The sequence below is a fragment of the Molothrus aeneus genome, chromosome 1 (genome assembly GCF_037042795.1).
Source record: "Molothrus aeneus isolate 106 chromosome 1, BPBGC_Maene_1.0, whole genome shotgun sequence".
Classification (NCBI taxonomy): Eukaryota; Metazoa; Chordata; class Aves; order Passeriformes; family Icteridae; genus Molothrus; species Molothrus aeneus.
In genome coordinates, this window is record NC_089646.1 from 32,406,242 (window position 1) to 32,431,331 (window position 25,090).

Consider the following 25,090-nt stretch of genomic DNA (forward strand, 5'->3'; position numbering starts at 1 on the left):
TGTAAACTGGATGTAAACCGTGAAATCTGAAAATGGCCAGAAGTACATTCCTAGTTTTCTCTTTTTTTTTACTGTTACATGATAAAATCTGGAAAGACAAGTGATAGCTATGTCAGTTTTGTTTATTTCAACAAAGCAAAGGTCAAATGCATTAAAATTCTTACAGCTTCCATGTAGTAGTAATTGTTAGATGGCAGAATCACAGAATATCAAAGTCTATTTTTTTAAATCTTACCATATGGGACATGATATCAGGAACGAAGTGGCTTTGTTTTTATTAATAAAAATTCATTTTATTACTAAAAGAGCCTCATGTTATTTCCGCAGGAATCTCTCTCCCTTCAAGTCATGGCATTAAGCTGTTCAACGCCTTGTTATCCGTGGAATTAAAATTCGGAACATGACACGAATGCACGAACAGCAAACTCACACTAAAACCCTGCTTTGGCTGTCACTATCCTATTCAAAAAACGAGAATCAAAGCACCAAACATTTTGGCATTATTTCTGGGAGCGGGGTGGCTGCGGCTGTCAGGACAAAGATGTTTTCTTCTGGATCACGTTTGTTTCCTTAGCCAGTCCACGTGAGACCGAGACACAGATGGCCAAGGCGGGACGAGATGCCTCCAGCGGGAGCTGCAAGAACCATTGCTCGGGGCAGAGGCAGCCCCTCCGCCCCTCGGGCAGGGCAGCCCGGTGCTCCGGGCAGGGGCGGGGCACGGCAGGGCGTCCAGGGGCACGGCCAGACCCGGGAGCTCCAGGCGCGCCCTTCCCGGACCGGGATGGCAGCTCCCGGGAAGGAGCTCCGGCCCCGCCCCCCGGGCCGCACGGCCCCGCCCCCAGCCCCGCCCCCGGGGCACGCCCCAGATAGGGCGTGTGCTCCCGTCAAAGCCACGCCCCCAGGGCCGCGCCCCTCGGGCCGCCGCGCACGCGCCCTCCACGTGTCGCTGCCGAGCCCCTCCCCACTCTTTGTTTACCCCGCGTGGGGCCGCGCGCCGGCCGATGGCGTCAGCGCGCCCGGCCCCGCCCCCAGGCCGCGTCCGCTCCGGGAGCCGCCCGCGCCCCTCGGTGTGGCCGGCCCGCCCCGGTGCCGAGCGCCGGCACGGCGCTGTTCGCTGCCCGGCTGCCGGCGGGCGCATGTTCCCGGGCGGGGTCGGCGCGCCGGCGGTGAGCGCGGGCGAGCATGGCCGCGCCCGGGTCGGAGAAGAGCAGCAAGAAGAAGACGGAGAAGAAGCTCGCCGCCCGCGAGGAGGCGAAGCTGCTCGCCTCCTTCATGGGCGTCATGAACGCCATGCGCAAGCAGGTACGGGAGGCGCCGGCCGGGGCCGGCAGCCCGCGGGGTCCGTGCTGCCCTGAGGGCCGGTCCCGAGGGTTTCCCGTCCCTTGGGCCCGACTGCGGGGGAGCCCAGCGGAGCCGGCACCGCCGGTGCCCCGGGCCTCCGGAGCCGCACGGCGAGCGCGCCGAGCTCCGGTTTGTGTGCGCCGGCCCCGTGTGGGTGCTGCCGGCAGAAGACGCCGTGGATCTGTTTTTGCTTGCGGGTGGTCGGGCAGGATGAGGCTGTGGTTGATGGATGGCCCAGTGTCTCCAGCTCTGGAGCATTCACGGAGCCCGTTTCGGACCGAACCCCGAGGGCAGTGGGAAGGCGCTGCTGCTGGATTTTTGACCAGAAACTCTTCTCTGAACAAATTGACTGTGTACCCTGTGAACAGTGAAACTGCAGCGGGAGGAGAGGGAAGAGTAGAACCATGGTTTGGTTTCACGGATGGCATTTTTGTCTTGGATACCTCTGGCCATCGCACTAGGAAGCCAGTGACAGTGTAGGAGTTCGGTGGCTTCATCCGGCCTCAAATTGTGAAACTCTTGCCTGATCAGCTTCCATGGTTAATATTTTAATAGTATTAAAAGTGACGCCTCTGTTTACCAATAGAGCAAGAGTGGTAACCAAAATCACAATCATGCAAGTGCATTTCAGTTGAGCTGTCCAAACTGAAGTAAATACTAATTTTCAATTATTTTTTTATAAAAGACATTGAACTAATGGTACAAGAGCAGAAGGATGATACATGTAACTCCTTGCATATGAAGAAATCTTCTCAGAGAAGGATCTAGATTGGTTGTAGAACTTTGTTTAAAAACAGTGATGTGCAGCCAGAGTTAAAGCTGACTCTAAACCCAGACCATGTAGGGGTTTCACACTTGGCACTGTCATGTGTTGGATCTTCTAGGGTTTAGTTGCTTGTCCTCCAGTGTTAGTCTTGCCAGGGGCTCAGCCCATCTTTTAATGCTGTCTGCACCAGCAGTCTGGGTCCTGACCTCACAAGTACTGGTGTTGGTTCTGCTTTTCTCTGGCACTTCAGCCCTGTTCTTCTCTCAGTAATAGACAGTCAGTTATGTTGTCTGCATAAACCATTTCATGCAACTGAGCTCTTATGTATGAAAAACTATTTTTTTTTTCAGTGACTTCAGGTATTAGAGTAAAGACTTAAGGCCTGTGATCTATGTTTTTTATGTAGGCTTTGTTTCTGATCTGATATGCCAAGGTGTGGCTGAATTCATAACTTGGTTCCTCAGTGTTTAGTTCATACCTCTGCCATTGTTTAAAAGGACATGCCAGATGCTCTTATGATTTGTGAGTAGATAAAGGAAATATTGCCCTCCTGTGGATATATGTGCAGTCCCCAGCACAGAATTTCACAGTGCTTCACCGTGTCCCTGTTCCAGTGTGTGGTGCCACATTGTTCTGTGTACGTGCCTCATCTTGCAGTGCGATGGAGTGCCAGCTCTCATGTAGCTATGAGCCACTCCAGACAAGGAGTGAGAGGGTCAGGATTAAGTGCTGTGAAGTTTGTGTGTACTTCTGATTCAGATTCCAGAATCTGTTATGCTCAGGGAGTAGCAGCTCTGAGTTTTGCCTGCAGACTTCTCATCTGACCTCAGATGAGCTTTACGTATCCCACACAGTGCTGACCGGTCCAGAAATTTTTGCCGATTTCATGAAACTCGTGCTTCTTTTATGAGTTGTTTGGAAGAGGAGCTCAAGTATTGCTGAGGGAGTAATACTTGAGGTGTGGTTATACAGGATAAATTTGGGAGTCAGCAGTAGCTAGAGGAAAACACGCTAGTTTCGGCTCATTAGTTGTGCTAAAGTTGCAAGAGGATTTGTAGTCAGTTCTTTCCTCTTGTATTTTGGCAAGTCAAGAGCTATGCTGTAGTTACAAAACCTGAATATGAGTTAAAATATCCTGTGATGGAAGTGTCAAGGTGCATGTGCAGCTCTAGATATTTAGCTCATTAGTTAATCCTGTAGGAATCTGGACCAATGGGAACTTACAGCTCATTTTAAGGAGGCTGCTTTTTGTGTGAGCTGGGATGAAGAGGAATCCTCCATCAGTAAGGGAGTTCAGAGTAAACTGTGGGCATACCTGCACTCGGTACAGGTGAGATGTTGGGGCCAGGTGCGTTTAGTGCTTGGAGGACTTGATGCTTGTCTCCAGCATTGATGACCCACATCTCTGTGGGTTTTCCAGAGCTATTGGACAGCGTGTGCAGAAATCATTTGTTGCAACATTGGAGCTCAGTGGAGGTCAGCCAAGAATGAAGTCATTGGGAATGAAGCTGGGATAGAGCTGCAAGGTGTTGCTGAACCTGTTATTTAGAAGGTGAAGTGCCTTGCAGAAGCTGACACTGGGATGTGTCCTTTGGTTAACACCAGTCACCTGTTGCATCATGGAGGTGACCCTGTGACAACAGTGGGTCCTTCTGGAAAGAAGTGCAGCAATCCTCAGAAGAGCAGTAGTTGAAATGGAACCATCACACCCAGAAACCTCCCAGGGAAAGAAGTTAAAATGGTGCTCTGTTTGGGTTGGCAAATGCACCAGAGCAGCCTCAGAGCATCTGAGGTGTTTCAAATGCTGAGCTGAGGCATTTAAAATATCTTAGAAATGCCGTGTAGAGCTCAAGCAACAGCTGCAAGTCTTGGCAAAGCTTGGCCACAGGATTTTATGGTATCTTGTACTGCTAGTTTCCAATGCTTGTTTTGAACCAGAAGTGTTAGAAATTTCAGCTTTTAAAGGATTTCCTCTGAAGCTTTTCCAGAATGGTCTCTTTTTTTGTTGTTGTTTCAATCATAAATGGTTTAAAACTACAAAGGAATCTATATGTCACCCCCATCTAACTTCCATTTCGATAATATTTTTGAAAGTATTGTTTATATTTTGTCCTCTATGTGCTTTTGAATGTCCTGTTAAAAAAAAACAAACAGGCATGTTTAAAGGAATTGTAAATGTGGATTATCAGCCCTAGATAATATTGTCTCCATGTGGAAAACTTGAGCAGTTCCATGAATTTAAGGTACTAGTCCAAAATTATTTCCTATTTTTGAGGAAGCAGTGCTGCTCAGTTTTTCTTTTTTAGTAGATAGTTATAATTAACTGTCGTATGATATGCATTTATTACACTCAATGTGTTCTTAGAAGAGATAGCATTTCAGAATCTGTTAAAATCATGTGTTTTTACCCCAGTCCCCCCCGACAGCTTTTATAAGTTCTGTTGCTTTCCCTTCTATTTCTGGAGCATGACAGGTCACATGTAGGGGAGAAACTAGCTGCCTACAGATAAACAGCAACAAATGAGAAACAACTTAGGTTTTGTTTGTTTGCTCATGAGGTATGACCAGTCAAACCCTTCCACAGAAATGGTATTTTTGGATAAATTTTCTTTAAAATGCTCCATTGAGTGCTTTAAACTCATTCATCACTTTGACTCCTGTTGGGAAACAGGATGGCAGTCTGCAGATATGAGGTTCTTGTGAATTGTTTTGAAAATCAGCGGCAGAGTAGAGGAGAACCACTGGTAGATGAAAGCAGTGCAATATAAATGCAGCCCCTACCAGATGCTGCAGAGCTACATTATTGTAGGCTGATGTAAAAGCTACAGGAAATACTTTGATCAGAGTTCATATTATTTGTGACCATCCTGTACAAATTCATGGGTAAACTCATGTTTGCTCGTTTTCCAGGCTACTGAACTTTGACTTCCAGAAAATCTTTTTATCACATAATGCTCTTGAGTTGTGTGTGTTACAAAAGGTAATGAATTTCCATAAGCTGTTTTTAAAGAAATATTGTTGAAATATTTTCAAAAATGCTGATTTTTGTCTTTTTTTCCCCTCTGATTCAGAAAACTCTCTGTGATGTCATTCTTATGGTTCAAGAAAGAAAGATTCCAGCTCACCGTGTTGTGCTTGCTTCAGCCAGTCATTTTTTTAACTTGATGTTTACTAGTAAGTCTTTTGAAAATTGATTAATTTTAAACTTCCATTATGATATCCTGTTATATTTGTGTCTGTCAACCTGTTTATCTTATGGAAGTAATTAATTTGAGGGATAAGTGTAAGTGAAGATACCTCATTTTGTCTCCTTCCATTCATCTCTGTTCACCCCTCCCCTCATTTTTCCTTCAACTCTTTTGATCAAGTCAAGTGTTACTTCATATACAAGCTCTCTTAATTAATAACTGGGACCTGTACACTGTGTTAGTTTATCTCCCTTCCTTAACCTGAAAATTGGGAAATTTTTTGTCCCATTACAGAATTTGTCTGCCATCAGGCATTTCTGCATATAAATTGGGATATCAGAGATTAGAGACATGGTTTAGTGGCTGGAGTGGATGATCTTAGAGATCTTTTCCAACCTTCATGTGATTACCTTAACTCAGTGATTCTGTAATTCTTTCATTTATGCTCTCTTTAAAACTTCAGTCATGTAGTATCTTATATTTTCTATGCTTTACCCATGAATTGTAAAATTAACTCTAAAATCAAAGTTGAGTGGAAGTAAAATAACCATTCATTCTCGTGCTCCTTGAATGGAATTGCCCATCTGTGGGCAAACCTAGTGCTGTGTCTGCATGTGGGGAGCTTGGAGCTGTCTCCATTGTTATCAGCTTGAATGTGGAAATGGCTTTTGACAGTGGTAATGCTAACATGGCAGTCTGGCTGCAGTCAACAATGTTTAGGACTTTTCCTACTTAACACGGTTTATCATAATTTAGATAATACAAGGATGTACTCACACCAGTTATCTTGTTTGTTCCACTGCCTCCTTTCCTGACTTGCATTAGCAATCCTGGGAAAACGGCAATCAACTCTGAGCAGTTTTTGGGAGGTTACCACTTTGAATAATTGCTTTATTTTCTACTGTTTGCAAAACATACAATAACTAGAGTGAGTTCTTGATTAAAAGCTTGTCTTTTAATCTGTTTGCAGCAAATATGATTGAATCAAAGTCCTTTGAAGTGGAGCTAAAAGATGCAGAGCCTGACATTATTGAACAGCTCGTGGAATTCGCTTATACTGCAAGGTAGTTTTGTTATTTAAAGCTCACGCTTTTCTAGGAAGCCTGCCAATTTTAAATGATAAAAACTTTATATAATGTTTTTGTGATTCATCAGTTTTGTTACCATTGAAATTCTTTCCTTTGTTTAAAGCCTGATTTGACTAGACCTTCTATCCTTATTCCCTCTTCCTTTTTCTTTAACCAGTAGGAAGCTCTACAGACTAAAGGAAATGGTATTTGTCTCCAGAAGGCAATTCAAAGCACTTCAAGCTTTTGACTTCAGTGCTGGAGTCAAATGATATTTCCCATGGTTCTGTAATTCAGGTCCTTATTGATGTCAGCAGGGTCTCTCTTTGTGGCCCTAGTAGCTATGGCACAGAACCATTTCCAGGAAGTTATACTTTCATCTCAAAACAGGCAGGGTGGATAACTCCTCTGTGAAAGTGTTTCCCCCCTGTCTCAGCTTGTCCATGTATTTGGGGGTTTTTGTGGGTCTTTTTTCTCTTCCAGCCCCTCCCCCCACCCAAGCAGAGCTCTTGCAGATGGCTAGGATTGAAAACAGTACTTAATCAGCTTTAATACAGCCTATGGATGGCAGGCCTTTCATCTAATGGGGTTAACTCTCATTAGGGAGGCTTTCTCCTTTCTTTTGAGAGCAATCTTCTTGTATAGGCCATCAGTGGTAAGAGACAGTCTGTGTCAACAGCCCACCCCAGCCACATGTTTGCCTGCCCTGATAGCCAAGCTCTAGGTACACTGTGGCTTCCATAAGTTCTCCTGAAGCACTGCCAAACTGGTTGTTCTGCTTATGCACTTTGGGCAAATCAGACACACCAGTCCTGACGGAGTTTAAACAGATTTTGCTGATACCTGTTTGGAAGTTGAAAATAGTCATTAAAAAGGTTCTGGATTTGGGTTTTTTTAACCTTTTGTGAAAGTGGTTAATCACACAATTCATAGCAATAGTATAGGACTGCAGAGGACCTGTGTTAAAGTCTTATTCTTCAGATCCCAGGACTGATTATTCTTTGCCCTGCCTGGGTGAAGTAGAGCAAACAAAAGCAGTTTGGAAAGATCACGAAGGATGTGTCCTTAGACTGTATGTGAAAGATTCTTGAGTAAATAGGAGGGAAATAATTTTGCCATTTATGTGAATTTGTGTAAGTTTTTTATTGCCGCAACTTAGGTCATTTCAGTGGTGCTAATTTTACACCTTCTGTTTTGCAGAATCTCAGTTAACAGCAATAATGTCCAGTCTTTACTAGATGCAGCAAACCAGTATCAGATTGAGCCTGTGAAAAAAATGTGTGTGGACTTTTTAAAAGAACAAGTTGATGCTTCCAATTGTCTTGGTAAGAGAGATAGACTTAAATTTGCTGTATATTTTCTAACTTTGCTGTATTGTCTGTCTGTGGATAGCCATAATATTTGGCTAAATCCAGGCATGTAGAAATAATTTTTCTCTGAATCTGAGCTGTTGCCTCTTGCCACAGGGTCTGCTTACTGTGCAAGGTCTCATCCAGCTTGGCAGGATGCTGGGGCTTCTTGTTTGTTAGAGAACTGCATGTGTTTAGTGAGGTGGAGCTGTCAGTTGTTATTGTACTTGCAAACAGAATTTTACGTATTTGTAACTTCTCCAAAACTAGCATATCTTTTACATGTATAAACAGAGGAAGTTTAGGCTACTTTTGGTTTTATTCACTTTTTATTTTGACTGAAAACAATGAATATTATCTGGGCAGGTTTAATACCATGTTCTGTAGCTCTAATGTGGACTCAGTGTTACAGAAAATGTAAACAGCAGTAGAACTAAATACTTCTACATGCTTAAGATTTGGTGCACTTTATATAATCAGAAATTTAGGAGAAACTTTTTTTTGTGTTTTTTGTCATTGTTAGGTACTTTCCTAGTAACATCTCAATCATATTACAGATGTTTATAGCAGCAATAGAAATGTTTTTCAAAGTATATCTGAATTACAGTGACTCAGTTGACACTTCAATGCAGCACAGCTGTGGCTCTGAAATAACTGCTGAAAGAAAGGCATTACCTAAGGAAAATACCACTTGGCTTTGAGGCATATTTCTGCCCTGTGGCTTCTGTTAGGTGAAAAAAATTATGGTCTCTAACACTTGCATACTTTGTTGCTAATTTATTGCAAAAAGATTGAATCAATTTTTCCTTATAGCATTGTTTTTAAATTGGAACATGTTTTGTGCAGACTCATAAGCAAGTACACAGTGCATTTTTAAAAAAAAGCATTTGAAAGAAACCATGCCTTAATGCGAATCTTGAAATTTTGTCATATAGGTAGATTTTATCCTTCTAGTTTGCATTTTACTACTCTGAGCAGCTCAGACTAATTGCAACTCATATGTTAGTGAGTTGCTCCTACCCCACTTGCCATTTCCTCTGTGAGAAGAAAGACCTGTGGCATGATGAGAAGTTGCTGCTGAAAAGCTCCGTGCTTACATGGTTTTTAATGGCAAAATTGGCAGTGGTGCTTCTCAGCTGCTATTGCTGTTTATACCTTTATGCCAACCTTCTGTCCTTCCAGCAACATCAGCTTGACTTTGTGTTAGTCTGCAGCTGACTGTGCTACATGTACAGAAAAATCCCAGTTCACCATGGCTCTTGAAGGAAACTGGGCTTGGTTGGTGACTGATGGTGCATGAGCAGGTCAGGAGAGGTTGTAAAACATGGATCCAGTTTTTCAAGCTGTTCTGGTTAGACATGGTTAGAGTGGCTTGGCTCAGACTTGGTTAAGGTGCTGTTGTCTGCTTTGTATTTGGGTAAGAAACAGTGAGGAAATAGTGCTGGAGAGACAGTTAATACAGCAAGTGTTACAGGTCTGACTCTCCAGTCAGTTCAGTAGGGACAGGGATCAGCAGCTTGCCCCTGTCTTAGTTTGCCTTGAATTGCAGATGAGTTATGATAGCATGTGTTTTAATGGGGGTAAAAAAGGCATGGTAATAAATATTAAACTGGAATTTGAAGTATCACTGAAATTACAGTAATTGTATTCTATTTTCATATATTAAAGGTAATTGCAGTTCAAGTTTAAAAGGGTTTTTTTAATTTTCCTTCTTAGGCATAAGTGTGCTAGCAGAATGCCTAGACTGCCCAGAGCTGAAAGCCACTGCAGATGACTTCATTCATCAGCATTTCACTGAGGTTTACAAGACAGATGAGTTTCTCCAGCTTGATGTTAAACGTGTGACACATCTCCTGAACCAAGATACATTGACAGTGAGGGCAGAAGACCAGGTGAGATCCCTGTTTCATAGCAGCTAAAAGCATTGAGCTTAACTATCTTTTTTTAATCAAGACCTGGCTTCAGGTATTCAAGTATCTCATTTACTGATGTTCTTAGAGGATATGATTTAGCAAGCACATAGTGCTTGCTAAATTGCGGAGTAAAAGGTGCATCCTAACTTGGTCAAAACCAAATATTAATAAATGTTCACATTTCAAGTGTAGTTTATAGATGTGTTGTTTCAGCAAAGTTGGAAGAAAGAAGTCAGAGAGGGAATAAACAGTTCCCTTTGTCAAGATAGGTGTAGGGCTGCTGATTCAATAGTACATGAGCTAAATTGTTTGGTTTGTAGTGGTTGCTTCTAAATTGGGATTTATGTGCTTTTGGTGAACCAAAGTGGACCACTTCAAAGTGGTGAGCAAACTGCACCTTAATGGATGCACATTTCTACCTGAGTATGGCCTAGCCTGTTCCAGAGAGGAGTTTTGTGATGGAAACATTTATATATACAGAAGCCTGGGGAACTGGGGGGCTTGGAAGTAAGATGAGTTAGACACTAAAAGCTACACGCATTGGCAGTGGTGGATTGCTGGAAGACCATTATTTAGGGACTGGACATAAAGTTTAGGTGGCTGAAAGGAGCCTGGAGTTCACTCAGTTAAAATCTGTAACCTGTAGTAGAAATCACATCCACAGCCATCCCATTTGGAATGCTTGATTCAGCTTAGAGCACAGCCCTGAATTATTATTTTCCATGATTTTGTTTACCCTACTGCAGGAAAATAGGAAGCATATAGGTATCTACACTGCAGCCCAGACAGATGGTCGTAGGCTGTTGTAGCAGTTGAGTGGTATTTGTAGCTGCTGGGCACTTGTAGCTTCTTAGTCAAAGCTGTTGAAAACAAACTGAATCTTACCTTTGTAGCTCTACTGTTCAGGTGCTGGAAAGTTTGTGTGGGTATGGCACCATGAGTTGACTCATACCTTTGAAGTGCAGCAGAGGGATGTTATAGCTGAGATGGTGTGTATATTCTCTTGGATATTCTGCTGACTGTGAAATTTCCATTGACATTGACCTCCAACAGGGAGAAGAATTGATTGGAAACATTAAGGTTTAGTTTTTTGTCTTCATCACTGTATGGTGATGTAACTTATGAAGATAGGAATTAGTATGTCAGGCAATAGAATATGGTAGTTGGTTTGTTACAGGTATAAATATGAATAGTGTCACAGTTCAGCATTCTTGCTGAGTGCTGGGAAAAGTTCAGATCATGGGGTAACATTCTCAGAGCTGGAAGTGTTGTTTGGCTTGCAGCCAAAATGGCACTTATGATTTACATTCTTGAAGTTCCATTGGTAGGGTAGGAGGGCGTGCTTTAACCTGGCAGCAGTGGTAGAAATGTTATGTATTCAGCGTGGCAGCATTAAAATTCCTTTAGGAAACTGGTAGTGTGCAGTAGGAAACTACAAAAGTTTGACAGTTGCACTACAGGAATCATATTTCGCAGGAGTACTGCTAGAAAGTTGACATTATACTCCAACTTTTCTTTTGATGTGAAGCATAGTTACATTTAGCAAAAAGGGAAGGTAGCATTAAGTACTGCCTGTCTTACACAATGTTCCTGTTCAAGTCATTCTGTTGAATTTCCTTAGCTGATGCAATTGAGCCTTTAATTGTTTTCTTTGCTCTCCCACGTTCCCTGGTAATTTTGCAGAGTTACAGCTGGGCTGGTCTGGTAGTCCTGAATAATTCTTCCATGCAATGTCTTTCCATGTCGTATCTCAGTCACTCAGCATTAATTGCTGTGACCAGTTTCAGCTACAGGTGTAGGCACTGCCTGTGCTATTGCTTACAGTGAGGTTGTCCTGCCACTTCAGAGTCAGTGTTACTGAGTAAGCTTGCTGTGTCTGAGAGCAGCATGGAAGTATCAGAATATACATGTAATCCTGGATTTTTTTTTTTTTTATTTCTTCCAGACCCAGTGTCCAATTATAAATAGAGCAGATTTCTTGATTATCTACCCTGTTCTACCTTCTCTGACCCCTAAAAATACCCATTATCTTTTCCTGTGAGAAGGAGAAAAAGAGGAGATGCTCTGGTAAATTTACAGTAGTTCTCAGATAAAGACCTCGATTTAAGTGGTCCCCTAAGACACAACAATAGCAACGTATTTGGATACCCAACAGGATGATTTATTCAGAGAACCAGTTTATCACCTCAGGAGACTGTATCAAGTAGAAGTTACTTCATTTCTGTGAAAGCATTATTGATGTTAAGGCACAGAACTTGAAGAGGATTAGATTTAACCTGGTACAGGAGTTACCCACATAAATGTGAATTGCAGATTCATGTTTTCCATTTGGAGAGAAAAAAGTTAAACAGCAGAAGTAGTAGATTTTTAAAGTTTGTAGATGAGATTCATTCAGTGCTTGTGCATTTGTTTTACTTGTCTGAGCATTGTCTTTTTTGGGCTTGGTTGATTTTTGTTGTAGGGTTTTTTTTGGTTTTTTTTCGAAAGATAGCAATAGGATCCCCAGATAATGAAATGCTAGTATAGGTTAACCTCCAGCAGGCATTAGAATCAATTCATAGCACTAAGGTTCTGTTACTTGTCATGCTTTATGGTGATGTACCTTATCTCTTTCTCTGCTTGTCTCTTGTTGAAGGTTTATGATGCAGCAGTCAGATGGCTGAAGTATGACGAGCCGAATCGCCAGCCCTACATGGTTGATATTCTTGCTAAAGTCCGATTTCCTCTAATATCAAAGAACTTCTTAAGTAAAACTGTTCAGGCTGAACCACTTATTCAGGATAACCCAGAATGCCTTAAAATGGTGATCAGTAAGTTGACCTCTAGCTGAAATCTTTGATGCTCTCTATATAATTTTAAAAATGCTTTGAAAAATTTTGAAAATTGTTTGCTTTAAGATGCTCTAACATTTTCACATTAAATCCATCTGTGTTCCCTCTAGGATGCTGTGTTTAGTTGAAGTTGGATTAGCAGATTATTATGTAAATAAAACTCATCTTATATAACAGTGTGACTTTCATTTGTTTTCTCCTAGCAAATGGCATGAACTCCATGAGAAGTAATGGAATGGGGATTTTGTCAGTGACTCCTTAGGGTAACTGAAAGTTAGTCTGCCTTTTGACAGGCTTGTAAATTCAATATTTTTCATGTTTGTGTGTGCATTAATAAAAGAAATATGTGAACATTTTGAGTATTTTAAAGCTTTCCTAAGCAAATTAGAATTTTAGGTGTATGTTTTACTGGTTTTATCTATTAAATACTGACTGTTGATCCCACAATGATTGATCCCACATTTGCATTCTCAGGGTGCAGATGAAATAGGAAACAAGCTTTTGTTTCTAGATACCATTTGTAAAATTTTATCATGTAAGAAAGAAAAGCAATTTCAGTAGCAGTTAAACAATTGGCTTCAATTTAGTGTAGATCTGAAAATCAGTACACAATTGTTTTCCTTCACTCAATGAACAGGATTTGAATTAACCTATATGTTGGTAAGTATCTGCTGATATTTGACATCAGAGTCATACTTCTCGTGTGACGCCAAGTTGGGTACACTGTATAGGAAAGGATTTTTGTCTTCTGGTTTTAGTGGCTTGTAATGTCACCGGTATTTTTGCACTCTAAGAATGCTTTCTTTTGGGCTTGCTTCCTTTTGACTGTTTCGATGCAATAATCTTAATTGCTTGTTAATATTGGATAAATGAACTGATCAATCCATTGGTACATAACATGAGTCTGTATCTGTCCTGTTTTCACATGGAGCAGCCAGTTTGAAATAGGGTGTAAATCTGCATATATGCTCCCACCCTCTCATGCTGCCATGCATTCTTCCATTTTGAATCAAAGCTGCATAGGTATAATGTAGAAACTTGATTTTCCCCATTTCCTTCCCTTCCATCTCTCCCCCATGCCTGCCTCTGAAAGCTCCCAATCCATGTGTGAGCTGCACTGGCTCTGCAGCTGTTGCTGTCTTCCTTGCAGGTGGGATGCGGTACCACCTCCTTTCCCCAGAAGACAGAGAAGAGTTGGTGGAAGGCACGCGGCCGAGAAGAAAAAAGCACGATTATCGCATTGCTTTGTTTGGAGGCTCTCAGCCCCAGTCCTGCAGATATTTTAACCCCAAGGTAATCGTTACCTCAGAATGCATTAAGATTCACTGCTTGTAATCTTACCTGTTTTCTTTGCTGGTGATATTAACTAAGACATAATGATCTACGAAATGGTCTTAGGAAGGAAGTATTCCCTCCCTCCTGGGTATACAATTGGAAGAATATGGTTAATTAAGTATTTTTAAGTCTATGTACCTAGATGTAATACTTTGTTTTGAATAGATTGATTGTGTTTGTTTCTTAGCAATGTTAGATATGGAGACCTGATCGATCTGTCTGAGTTGAGCATTGACTGGAATGTGTATTTCTCAGCTGCAAATAAACAGAAGGTCACTAAAGCATCATGTAATTGGTTAGGAATATATGAAAGTCTCTATGCATGTGCATGCATTTAGGTGTTTAGAGATTACTCAAAGCAGGTTTTTTTAGCACATAATAATTTTACTGGCTTGTATGTTAGTGTAGAACCCAGTTTTTATTGGGGTTTTTTAGTGCATTTATTATAAATATGCAACCACTTCTAAATCCCAATGGTTCACAGTGTTGTTTGTTCTTAAGAGTATATAAGGAGAAGAATGGAGAGCCAAGTATTGCATAAGTGGCAGACAGTGAGTTTTTACAACAAAAAAGCTTAGAGATGATAAATTTAGAGCAAGCAAGTTCTGCCTGAAATTTGTTCCCATGTTTCTTGAATAAAATCAAGTCACAGGAACGGTGTACATTTCAGCTATGCAGATTAAAGGATCTAAAAACATCAACTGCATGCAGAAGGATTACCCATACCCTGTTTTACCAGGCAAGCACATACAGTAATACAGAACAAATTTGCCACATAAACATCAGGGCTCTTTAAGTTATGAGATCCCATGCATGTAGTAATATTTTGTTGAAGAAATTCTGGTTCTAACTCAGCATATTAAATGCTTGTTAAAATTTCAAGCAGTTTTGTGTGCTGTGTGAACTTCATAGTCAATGTGAGCCCTGTCAAATCTAATTTTGAATGAATGAGCCTTTGGGATGTGTTTTGAACTTTTCTTTCACATTCCTTTTGTAAGATAAAATTCAAGCCACCTTCTCTGAGTACCACTTAAGTCTGGGGGTAAAATCCCCAAACCCACCAGCTTTGCTGACTTAGCTTGAGAGACACTTAATATGTATTCATTGGGAATTCAAAATTCTTAGCTAATGACTGCCTTTTTCCTTTCTACACATACTCAAAATAAGCAGCACTTCAGCTGGGGGTAAGGAGGTGAGGGGTACAGAGCAGATAATTCTCTCCTTTCCAAAATCTAAGTTTGGCAAGCCTTTGATCAGGGCATTTGTAACTTTTCAAGCAGTTGCATGGTTTTGGCAAAGAAATCTGTTTTGTAGGTAAAGAGTAGTGTATTTGAAAGTCTACATAAAACATAGGATAAAAGATCTTTACCTTTCATAGACTGCTTGTCCAGGTATAACACCAAAAAATAACTGAATTTGGAAGAAATTTTGAAGAATTGTCTCTTAATCAAAACTTACGGCTTTGCATGTGGGCTAAGGAGTGGGGGAAGAATGGGGCAGGGAAGGAAAATTTAAAAAGTGGATAATTTGAGATCTTTATTCTAACAAGCATGTGTTCCTTTAATGTTTTCCTAGTGCTTATATGCTTCCTTGGGTCCTCTTAGCTAGCCTGTCGTGTCTTGTTGAACGGCTTTTACTTCATTTCCAACTCTTAAGCTATTTAAAGGTTCTTTTCTGGATGTTTTGCTCTAATATTTGATTTTAATCTTTAAACTCTGACAATAGCTTATTAAATGCAACAAACCAAGGATCCAGAACCGCTGCTGAATTACCATTTAACTCACTTTAATTGGTCTCATAAAAGGATGATGGGAGGGTCACAGAACAGAGAATTAAGCTTGTGTATGTACTTTTGCAAGGTTAGGTCCTTAGGAAAAATTGGAATTTTGCTTGTCTGTTGAACTGGTTGAATAGTGACCCAGTCCCTCACTTCTGATATTAATCAAAATCAGAAATTTAATTGTTATATGTCACATAAACAATTCAAAACTGAGGTTATATCTTTCCTGAAAATATTTTCTTGGTTGTAGTATGAGTTTCCATAGCTGTTACATGATAAAACAAGTGCAAAAATTTTAATTTTCATTGATTCCTTTGCACACAAAATTAGTCTCTAATGCTCATAGTGATTTCCTTGTTATTGGAAGGGTTCTTTAAATAAGACTGGATGATTGGATACTGTGTTTTATTTGTTGAGAATGTTAGCAGTATTATTTTAAGACTATATTTGCTCTCTTTGTTGCACTGTGACTGGTATTTCTATTGATACAAGTTCATCATCAAGAAAGCAAAATGATGCAATGGGATAGATGCAGCTGAGCATAACACTCGTGGAGCAGTCTGGCACTAATTTGAGTAGACATACATGATTTCAGAATACTACTAGAAATCCTAGATGTTCTATTAACAGTTGTGGGAAGCATTTTCTTGTTGAATTTTTCACAGAATTTAAAAAAACAAAATCCCTATATTGGGAATAAAATACTTATTGTTTTATTTTATGAATTCTCAGTACAGAATTTATATATGATTGAGATTTTGTGTCAGCAATATGCTTATTCTTTTGAAATTACTATCTCTAGTGGCCAGAAATGGTTGGAAGTTTTAAATTCTCAGCAGTGCAAAATTCAACAATGGCAAATAAAAAGTAACAGATGCCTGGCAGTGCTATTTCTTGATGATCAAGGGAACCAGCTTACCTTTTATGAGGAGATAGAGGTGTAGTCAGTAAGCTGTTAGTGGGGAGGTTGTCCACAGTGGACCTGTCTGCTGATTCTTATGACAAACTTGGAAGAGGAATCAATTGAAAATGAGGAAAAGTCTTAAACAAAAAAGGTACTTTGTCACAGGGCCCATAATTGTGTGTGCCATTCTTGTCACAGCGTCTTGAGGCTCTCAGGAGTTCAGGAAGTTTTAATAAGTGATTCAATAAATTGATGAAAGAGAAAAGGTATAGCTTTTGGCTCTGGTGTCCTGCATTGCAACTTGATGAAAACAGAGATCAGCAGGGAAAGAGTCACCATGTACTTACCTTGGTCCATTTTCCCTACTCAGTCCCTAAGAATGGAGACTTGCACTGCCCAGGGCTGTGTGGATCTTGACTGTGGTGTAAAGCAACACTTCTGCGTAGTTCTTAAATGTGTTCAATTCAAAAAGTGAAATAATTCTGTGTGGTACGGACTAACTTCGAAGAGCATTGCAAGAGGATGACCTAAATTGCCTCCTGCTGAAAGAGGAGGATACTGCTGAGTATACTCAAGTTATGGCTTTTCATTTGATAAAGGTATGGATGAAATGGATACATGAACAGAAGCCATAAAAGTGGGTCAGGTCACTTCCCTTTAAAACAGGAAAGGAAAACAACAGGATATTTTGTAAAATTGCCAGAAGTTTGAGCTAGAAAGTATGTTGATCTTGCACAATGCACTGAGACATTTTCTTAAGATTTATGCAGCTATTTATTTTGCCATGCTGTAGTATGGCTTTCCTTTCTAGGATGCCCCAGGACCTGTTTCTCACCATAAAGGGCCACATGCAGCTGACAGCTCTTCTTGATATGGGGGATGCTACAAGAAAAGATTGTAAGATGTTCTGGACTATAACATGCTCTGCCTCTCTTTCTTTGAACCCCCATGTAGGAGTCGCTGTTCTTCCTCATTGACCAAGGTGTTTGAAGTATGTCCTTGCTAAGAAAATGTAACGATGTAACGTCTTGTGTGAACCATTACAGTGAAGGTCATTCAGCAGGTTGAGGTAGACCTTCTTGAGGTGGCACAGATAACAGTTAAGGTCCCATACTTTCCTGTTCAGTATAGGATTCAAGCTATGCTCATGGAATATGTGAGATGCTATTACTCAAGAAGTGTTTCTTGTGCTGTATGCTATCCTGGTCTGCCATCAGTTATTGAGTTTGGTGTTTTTAAGGCTTTGGGCATTACGCCTCATATTTGATACTTGCTGATTTTGCCAGTCTATGCAAAATCAGTTTCTAGACATCATGACTGCCAGTATTTGTGATGGAGCATTACCCTATTTCTCATGCTATCAACTGTGGATAGCTATAGAACGTTTGTGTTTTGTAAATTCTGTAAATAAGCTTCTAGTTGTCATGGTAATAAAGTATGTATCAGAGCTTTTTTACTGAGTTGCCTGTCAATTTGGATATTATCTTCTCCTTTTTCCATTGTCTTTGTTTGGTACATTCTGTATTTTATTATTTTTTAGAAATAATCTGTTACTATATGTAAGATGTCTTTTTCCATTGCTATAAAAGAAAATGCAATCCTACTTTATTGGTTACATGCATTGTTTCTAACGTGATAGCAGCTGGAGGTCAATTGTGTTGGAAAAAACACCAAAACTGTTTTTCAGGGAAGCTGTACTGGGTGCACACAGGGAATGTGGAAATAGAATTTCTTAATGTCATGGTTCATTGCATCTAACTATGTCTGTTGTCTAAGAGAATTTTTCAAGAGTACGCCTGAGGAGTATTCTTCAATAAACAGTGTTCATGTTTGTTTTGAAAAGGAACTTAAAACTGACCATATCTAAATCTCTATGAAAAGCTCTGTTTGAAAACACTCACTGTACAGGTAAGTGTTATAATCTATTAGACATTACTTGTTCTTTGTAATGCAGGATTACAGCTGGACAGACATCCGATGTCCCTTTGAAAAGCGCAGGGATGCAGCTTGTGTCTTCTGGGACAACGTAGTTTATATTTTGGGTGGTTCCCAGCTCTTCCCTATAAAGCGAATGGACTGCTACAATGTGGTGAAGGATAGCTGGTATTCCAAGCTAGGACCTCCAACACCTCGAGATAGCCTTGCAGCCTGTGCTGCTGAGGGCAAAATTTATACATCTGGTGGTTCAGAAGTGGGTAAGACACTAAAAATCTTTAAAACAAACAAAAAAGCACAAAGAAAGATTAGCTGGAAAATTTTCTGGTTTTTTGCATGATTTTGTTGACAAGAAACTGCACGTTGCCATGTTAGCCTAATGAGTTTATTTTCCCATATTTAGGATTTTATCCTCCTTTGCCCAGTCCAACAACCTATTTCTGTTGTGTTTTGAAAATGGTTTCACTGAAATGAATACTATTTACATTAGTAAAAAGTTTATTGCAGCTCTTAGAGTTAAATAGGGACGAGATTGGATGGAGCTGTGAGCAACCTGATCTAGTAGGAAGGTGTCCCTGTCCATGGCATAGGGATTGGAAATAGATGATTTTTAAGGTTCCTTCCAACCCACACCATTCTATGATGATGTGATTCAATGAAATGTATTTTGGGAGTCCCACTCTTATCTTTCTTCTAGAAATCCACAGAATTCAGTGTAGTTTAAAATTTTCTGGAATGTGTGACCAGAATAGCTGCATTTTGATAATGGCCTTTCTTTTATACACCATATGTTGGGCCTAAGGAGGTCTTTTAAAAGAGGAGGGGGGGAAGTGGAAAAGAAATCTCTTACAATTACTGCTTTTGATGGTGAAATTGTACTTAGTCCCGGTAAAGGAATTTATCCAATTTTTTTGTCAAATGACAGAAGTTATCTTCTCTTATTTTTTTAATCTCTTGGCTTGCTTCCACAAATGGAGAAATGATACCTTTAGATCATTTCAGCATAGTAAAGAAAAAAAAAGACCATTGGGATTTTTTTCTCTCTCCAAAAAGCCTAGAAGGTGACACATGCTGTGGTGTTGCAGGAACATTTTATTTTGTCTGAACATGGCACATCATCAACAACCCAAAGGTTGAAATGCAGGCATGGTATAGCCATAAAAATAGTTACAGTAATAAAGCTGTGTTCTGGGGAATAAAAACAAATGAGAAAAATCCTAGAAGGAAGATCTTTTTCAGGTCTGCCTTGCTGCAGAGGGAGGTGAACATGGGAAAAATTGTCATGATCAGTGCTTAACACTAATAAGTCACTTAATGGAGGTTGTAACATTTAGGCCATGTTTTCTGACCTCTAAAATATATTAAGAGGTCTAATGTAGCAGCAGAATAAGCAGTTCCCAGCTGCCACCTCGTGTGGTGAATGTGAAATAGCACCTTTCCTATTACTTGAAATAGGCTTAACTAAGGCCACATTGGGCAGCTTGGAACACTTCATCATCTCATAAATCTTCACAGTTTCCCATGTTTCAATTTATGGAGAATAACAGGAAAATTTTTTGATTGTACAGTATATTTTCTAATGCATGGTAAATAGTTAGTACAACTATAGTTGAAGTTTTAATGTAGCAGTTTTCTTTAGACTACACCCTCACATTACTGCACAGTTTCACTTTGCTTTCCATAAATATTTACCAAGACAGGCTAGTAAAAACTAAACATAAATAATGGAGTTTAGTTTGCCTGTACTTTTTCTTCAGAATTTAGTGAATACTGAAATTGGAAAGGTCTGTCTCTCCTGGATCTAGTATTTTTGAATTTGAGGCAGGCAATTATGTTGAAAGCATTAATCTGATAAAATGCTACAGTGTGTTTAGCTCTAAAGAAGTCTAAAATTTTCATGTTTTTTCCATCAATTGAAGAGGTTGGATTATTGTACCAGTCCATTACAGACAACATGGCTCTTTTTCCCTTCTTGAATTGATGGGAGTCCTGTTCTATTTGCAACAACTAGCAGAGTTTGGATGCTGAAATACCAGATTCTTCCACTCTTGTTTCAGTGCAGGAGAAATACTTAACATTATACTGGAAATAAATGCTTCTACCTGTTTAAAAAAAAAAAAGGTCTGATGGATTTTCCATGGATGGGAATTTCTACAACTTCAAAGCAATAGGAATGTCTATATACATCAAAGAAAACATTTATTTATATCAAAGAAAAAATGTCCCACTCTATTCAGTTTGTGGTGATACTGAGTGACAGGGTGGGAGTGAACAAATGCACACTTTATAGGAGTGTGTTTATAGGAATCATGTTGGGTCTGGAAATATAGCATCCTGTTGAAGGTTCAAATCCTCAGCTGGTAGTAAGTGTTGCATGTGTGACATGGCTAATTTTTATAAGTAGAAAGCCAAGGTAAAACATGCACAAGAAAGGCACTTTTAACTGTTCTAGGTAAATATATTATTTGAAGCAAAGGGAAGAAGGATGTGGTTCTGTTCTGAGAAAGTTCCTTCCCTGCCTTGGTTATGATTCGGTCACTTACCTGAGCACAAGTTTTGAGCCTCTTCATTAGAAAAATTGCTTTTGATTTCAGTAATAGTTTCCTTGGCTTTTGAGGGAAGAGTACACAAACCCTGCACTTCCAGGCAATAAGTATCTACCAGTCCTCAGGAAGAAAGTAAATTGGGCAGAGGTAGCTGTTTTGTGGTTGCTGATAATTCCAGGAGTATGTTATGACATAAGCCATCAAATTCCAAAGGCAGCAAATATTCTGGGTATTGGACAAGTCACATTGCTTAGAGGAAAAAGACTCATGAACCTATAGTGAGTTTACAAAGCTGGTTTCATCTTCGCATCTGAAAGTTCAATATATTTCCAAGTAGAAAGAGTAGCATGAGCTGATGACAATGGGATGGGTAATTTATATACATCTCTATTTAGTATTTATTCCCCTCCAAGAAAAAAAACTTACCTTTTTTCATGCTGTTTTTAAACACAGATAGCAATTTTATAAACTTACTTGCATATTTTGGAACAAAAGAATCAAAATAATTGCAAGTATGTGCTTCCTGAATAATCCCAAGTTTAAAGCTCGTTAGTTCTACTTTTGGAGGTGGGAAAGCAGCTTTCCCTTTTCCACTAGCAAACAAAGCATCAATTTGATAATTGCTGTTAGACTCTTCTCTTGAAAGACAGCCATAAAGATTAATGCCACTTTGGTGGGTTTCTATTTTTTTAAGGCAATTCTGCACTGTATTTATTTGAATGCTATGACACGAGAACAGAGAGCTGGCACACAAAGCCCAGCATGCTGACTCAGCGCTGCAGCCATGGAATGGTGGAGGCCAATGGGCTCATTTATGTGTGCGGAGGCAGCCTGGGGAACAATGTTTCCGGAAGAGTCCTGAATTCCTGTGAAGTTTATGACCCAGCCACAGAAACGTAAGTGTTGTTTTGAGTCAGGTTGGCTTTAGTCACTTGTGTGAATGACTGAAGTATAGATGACTACAGGAAAAACTCTGGTAAGGAATTTTCCCTGAGTCAGCATTAAGAAATCAGTTCTTTGTAGTTCTACTTGAAAGATGGTTTTCTTAAGCAGCTTTCTTCCATATTTTGTTTTCCTAATGATAGATTATACTTAGTTTTTATGAACCAGATGGTGATTTCTCCTTTTCTGTTTGATTTATTTTCCCCAGGTGGACTGAACTGTGTCCAATGATTGAAGCCAGAAAGAATCATGGGCTGGTGTTTGTAAAGGACAAAATATTTGCTGTGGGTGGACAAAATAGTTTAGGTACTTTCATTCTATTAATTCTCTATCTGGTCACACAAGGTTTCGTGGGGTTGTTTGTCTGGTTTGGAATGAATTTATTCCACTCTGTTGAGCTGCAAAGCTTTGAGCAGCACCATCAAACATGTCTTCTTGTTGTCACATCAGTGTTGCCTTCTTCTTTTCACCTCTCCACTTCATTGTTACCTTATTTTTCAAATTCTTGTACTCATGATAGTCAAGTTCAGATATGCACCCCTACTGTAGCTCAGTTCTGAAGCAGTTAATATGGCTAAGCCAGGCATCTGAGAAAAGATTTTGTTTGTTTTTTATTTGGGTTTTTTTTTTTTTTTTAGTTATTCATGATTTTAGCATTCTTTTGAGAGAGAGGTAAAGGTGTAGCCACTATTTTAGAACTTTAGTCTAAAGACTTAAATCTATTCTGGTATTGTAAAATGGTGAAAATATGAGACCTCTTTTGACTGCTCTAGCTTTGAAATACAAACTTGCTGTCATGGCCTGGTCAATTATGATCTGCCTGTCTCCTTGTCTTTTAAAACTAGAAGAATAATACTTTACAGGAAGAATTGAATTTTAATTGCACAGGGTTTCTGAAATGCTTTTCAAAATGGAAAAATTCTTATTTATGAGGTTTTTGAACTCACTATTTACAGTGAGTGGAATTCTTGATTTCAGATAAATGCTGTTTTAGAATACAGCTTGATTTTTAATTGGCTACTGAAACTATTCTATCACTATTGATTCCCAAACATTTTATCAATCCATAATCTGCCATCTTGCAAAATATAAGTGTATTCACTGAATGCTCCTCTTAGAAGTGTTAAAAATTGTTTTTACTGTAGTAAAATGAGGAAGAGTTATGTCTGAGTTTAAAAACTCATATATGTTAATATGATAGATTTCTTAATCTGTCAGATCTAATAATTCAGTACTGGAAGTAAAAACTGAGTTAAATAGGGACAGAAACAATGTTTGTAGCTATTGTTAAGTGTAACTACTAGCATATTTCCTGAATAAGCAAATCTTAGTCACAAAATATACTCTAATTTTTTGTTCCTTTGGCCCTTTTCAAAGGAACTTATGCTTTTGCACTTCAATGATTTTAGTATCATCATGACAAGAGACCTCCTCTATCAGTAAATTGCCAGTTTTAGTAAAAGTACCCATGAGCCCTCTAGAATGAATGCCACTGCTGTAGGGAAGTTTCAGGTAATTCCTGAGTTATAGTCACCAGCCCCAAATTCATCAGAAATTTAGCACTGAAGGTTCTTCTCTTCATGAAGTAACATGTTTGAATCTATAGAAACCATCTAGTGTGAATTTGTGAGAATACATCTTACTTTCTATTTCCTTTTCACTTTTCCCTGGTTTTGTATTTATACAAGGATAAGCTGCTAGTTTAGAAGCTGGGGTGTATTATCAGATTTGCTTTTTTAAGTGTAGGATTTTTGAAACCTTGAAAATAAAAGCTTGAGTTTGCATGTTCTAGTGCAGTCCATACAGTGCAACATAATAAGCAGTTATCTATCTCATTGCTTTGTAGGTGGCCTTGATAATGTAGAATATTACGATATCAAGATGAATGAATGGAAGATGGTGTCTCCAATGCCGTGGAAAGGTGTAACAGTGAAGTGTGCTGCTGTGGGACCTATAGTCTATGTCCTGGCTGGTTTTCAGGGTGTTGGTCGCTTAGGGCACATTCTTGAATATAACACTGAAACAGACAAGTGGACAGCCAACTCCAAAGTCCGTGCTTTCCCAGTGACGAGTTGTTTAATCTGTGTTGTAGACACTTGTGGGGCAAATGAAGAAACTCTAGAGATCTGAAGACTGTAGGAGATGACAAAGCATTCTTCAAGGACTTGGGAAAAGATGGTTTTGGTGCTTTGCTTCCATGTTTTACTGAATCGTGTTAAATTTAGTAACAGGAAGAAATTGAGATGCAGTCTTCTAATTTGTATATACGGCATATTGTATAATGTGGATTTTGTCATGCCCATTTTCTTGTCTGTTTTAAAGAGATGGGGATGTGTTTTGAGAATCCACTTACCTAGGTGATATCACATGGCATCTTCCTTTAAAAGAACTGTAGGTGTGGCCTTGTCAAACAGAGACCCAATCCAAATATTTAGAATGCCTCTAAAGCATTTGATAAAGAAAAAAACTCTGGTTAAATGACATTTTACCAAGACCAGTTGCAGAGACACTTCCTTTAATGAAGGCGAGTAAATACAGCTTGACTCATGAGAAAGAGGAACAACAATATTTTCTCCTTCATACCTACCTGCAGAATTCTTACTGGGATGAAATGAAGACATTTTCTCAGGAAAGACCAGGGACTGCTGTCTAATAAAGATTCCCAATGTTTCAACAGCTCTCTAGATCATGATAGCTGCCCTCTTCCAGTGAGTTTCTTCCATCATTTGCATGACTGCTTATCAATTTTTTAAGGTTAGAGAGGCCATACATAAAAATTAGAGAAACACTGGTCTCTTTGGCATTTTGTGGAGCCTTACAGAAAGACTTTTTGATTTTATTTTTTTTAATTACACTGAGGTAGGGAATGGTGGGGCAAGTCGACGACAATTGTGCACTATAATTAGCAAGTTGGAAACTTGGAAAGAATTTTTAATCTATCTTCCCAGGCATCAGACTGTACATATTGTAGATGCCAATCCATTATCAAACACGGGAACAGGAATGAGAAAAGCAAAGTCAATACGACAGATATATTGATTTTTCTTCTTGAAAATGACTGTTTTTAAAATGGCATGAACCAAGTAATTAAAGATACTTTACAGAAGTCTTCAGAAGTTGCGCATGGTTATTCATCTCTGGTTTAGAAGCGCAGAGTTCTGTAAATGCTTCCAGCCTACATGATGGTAAATTT

At 39.6% G+C, this 25,090-nt stretch overlaps 1 protein-coding gene across 1 annotated transcript; it reads left to right on the top strand.

Annotated features, from left to right (window-relative positions):
* The first annotated feature begins 1,078 nt into the window (after positions 1-1,078).
* On the top strand, positions 1,079-25,003 carry KLHL7 (kelch like family member 7). Its single transcript, XM_066554523.1, has 11 exons — positions 1,079-1,302; positions 5,179-5,281; positions 6,266-6,359; positions 7,563-7,687; positions 9,428-9,603; positions 12,260-12,434; positions 13,606-13,748; positions 18,429-18,669; positions 21,650-21,851; positions 22,106-22,203; positions 23,744-25,003. Exons 1-11 carry the CDS (start codon positions 1,183-1,185, stop codon positions 24,025-24,027), a joined length of 1,761 nt encoding a protein of 586 aa, XP_066410620.1. The 5' UTR covers positions 1,079-1,182; the 3' UTR covers positions 24,028-25,003.
* Positions 25,004-25,090: the final 87 nt, after the last annotated feature.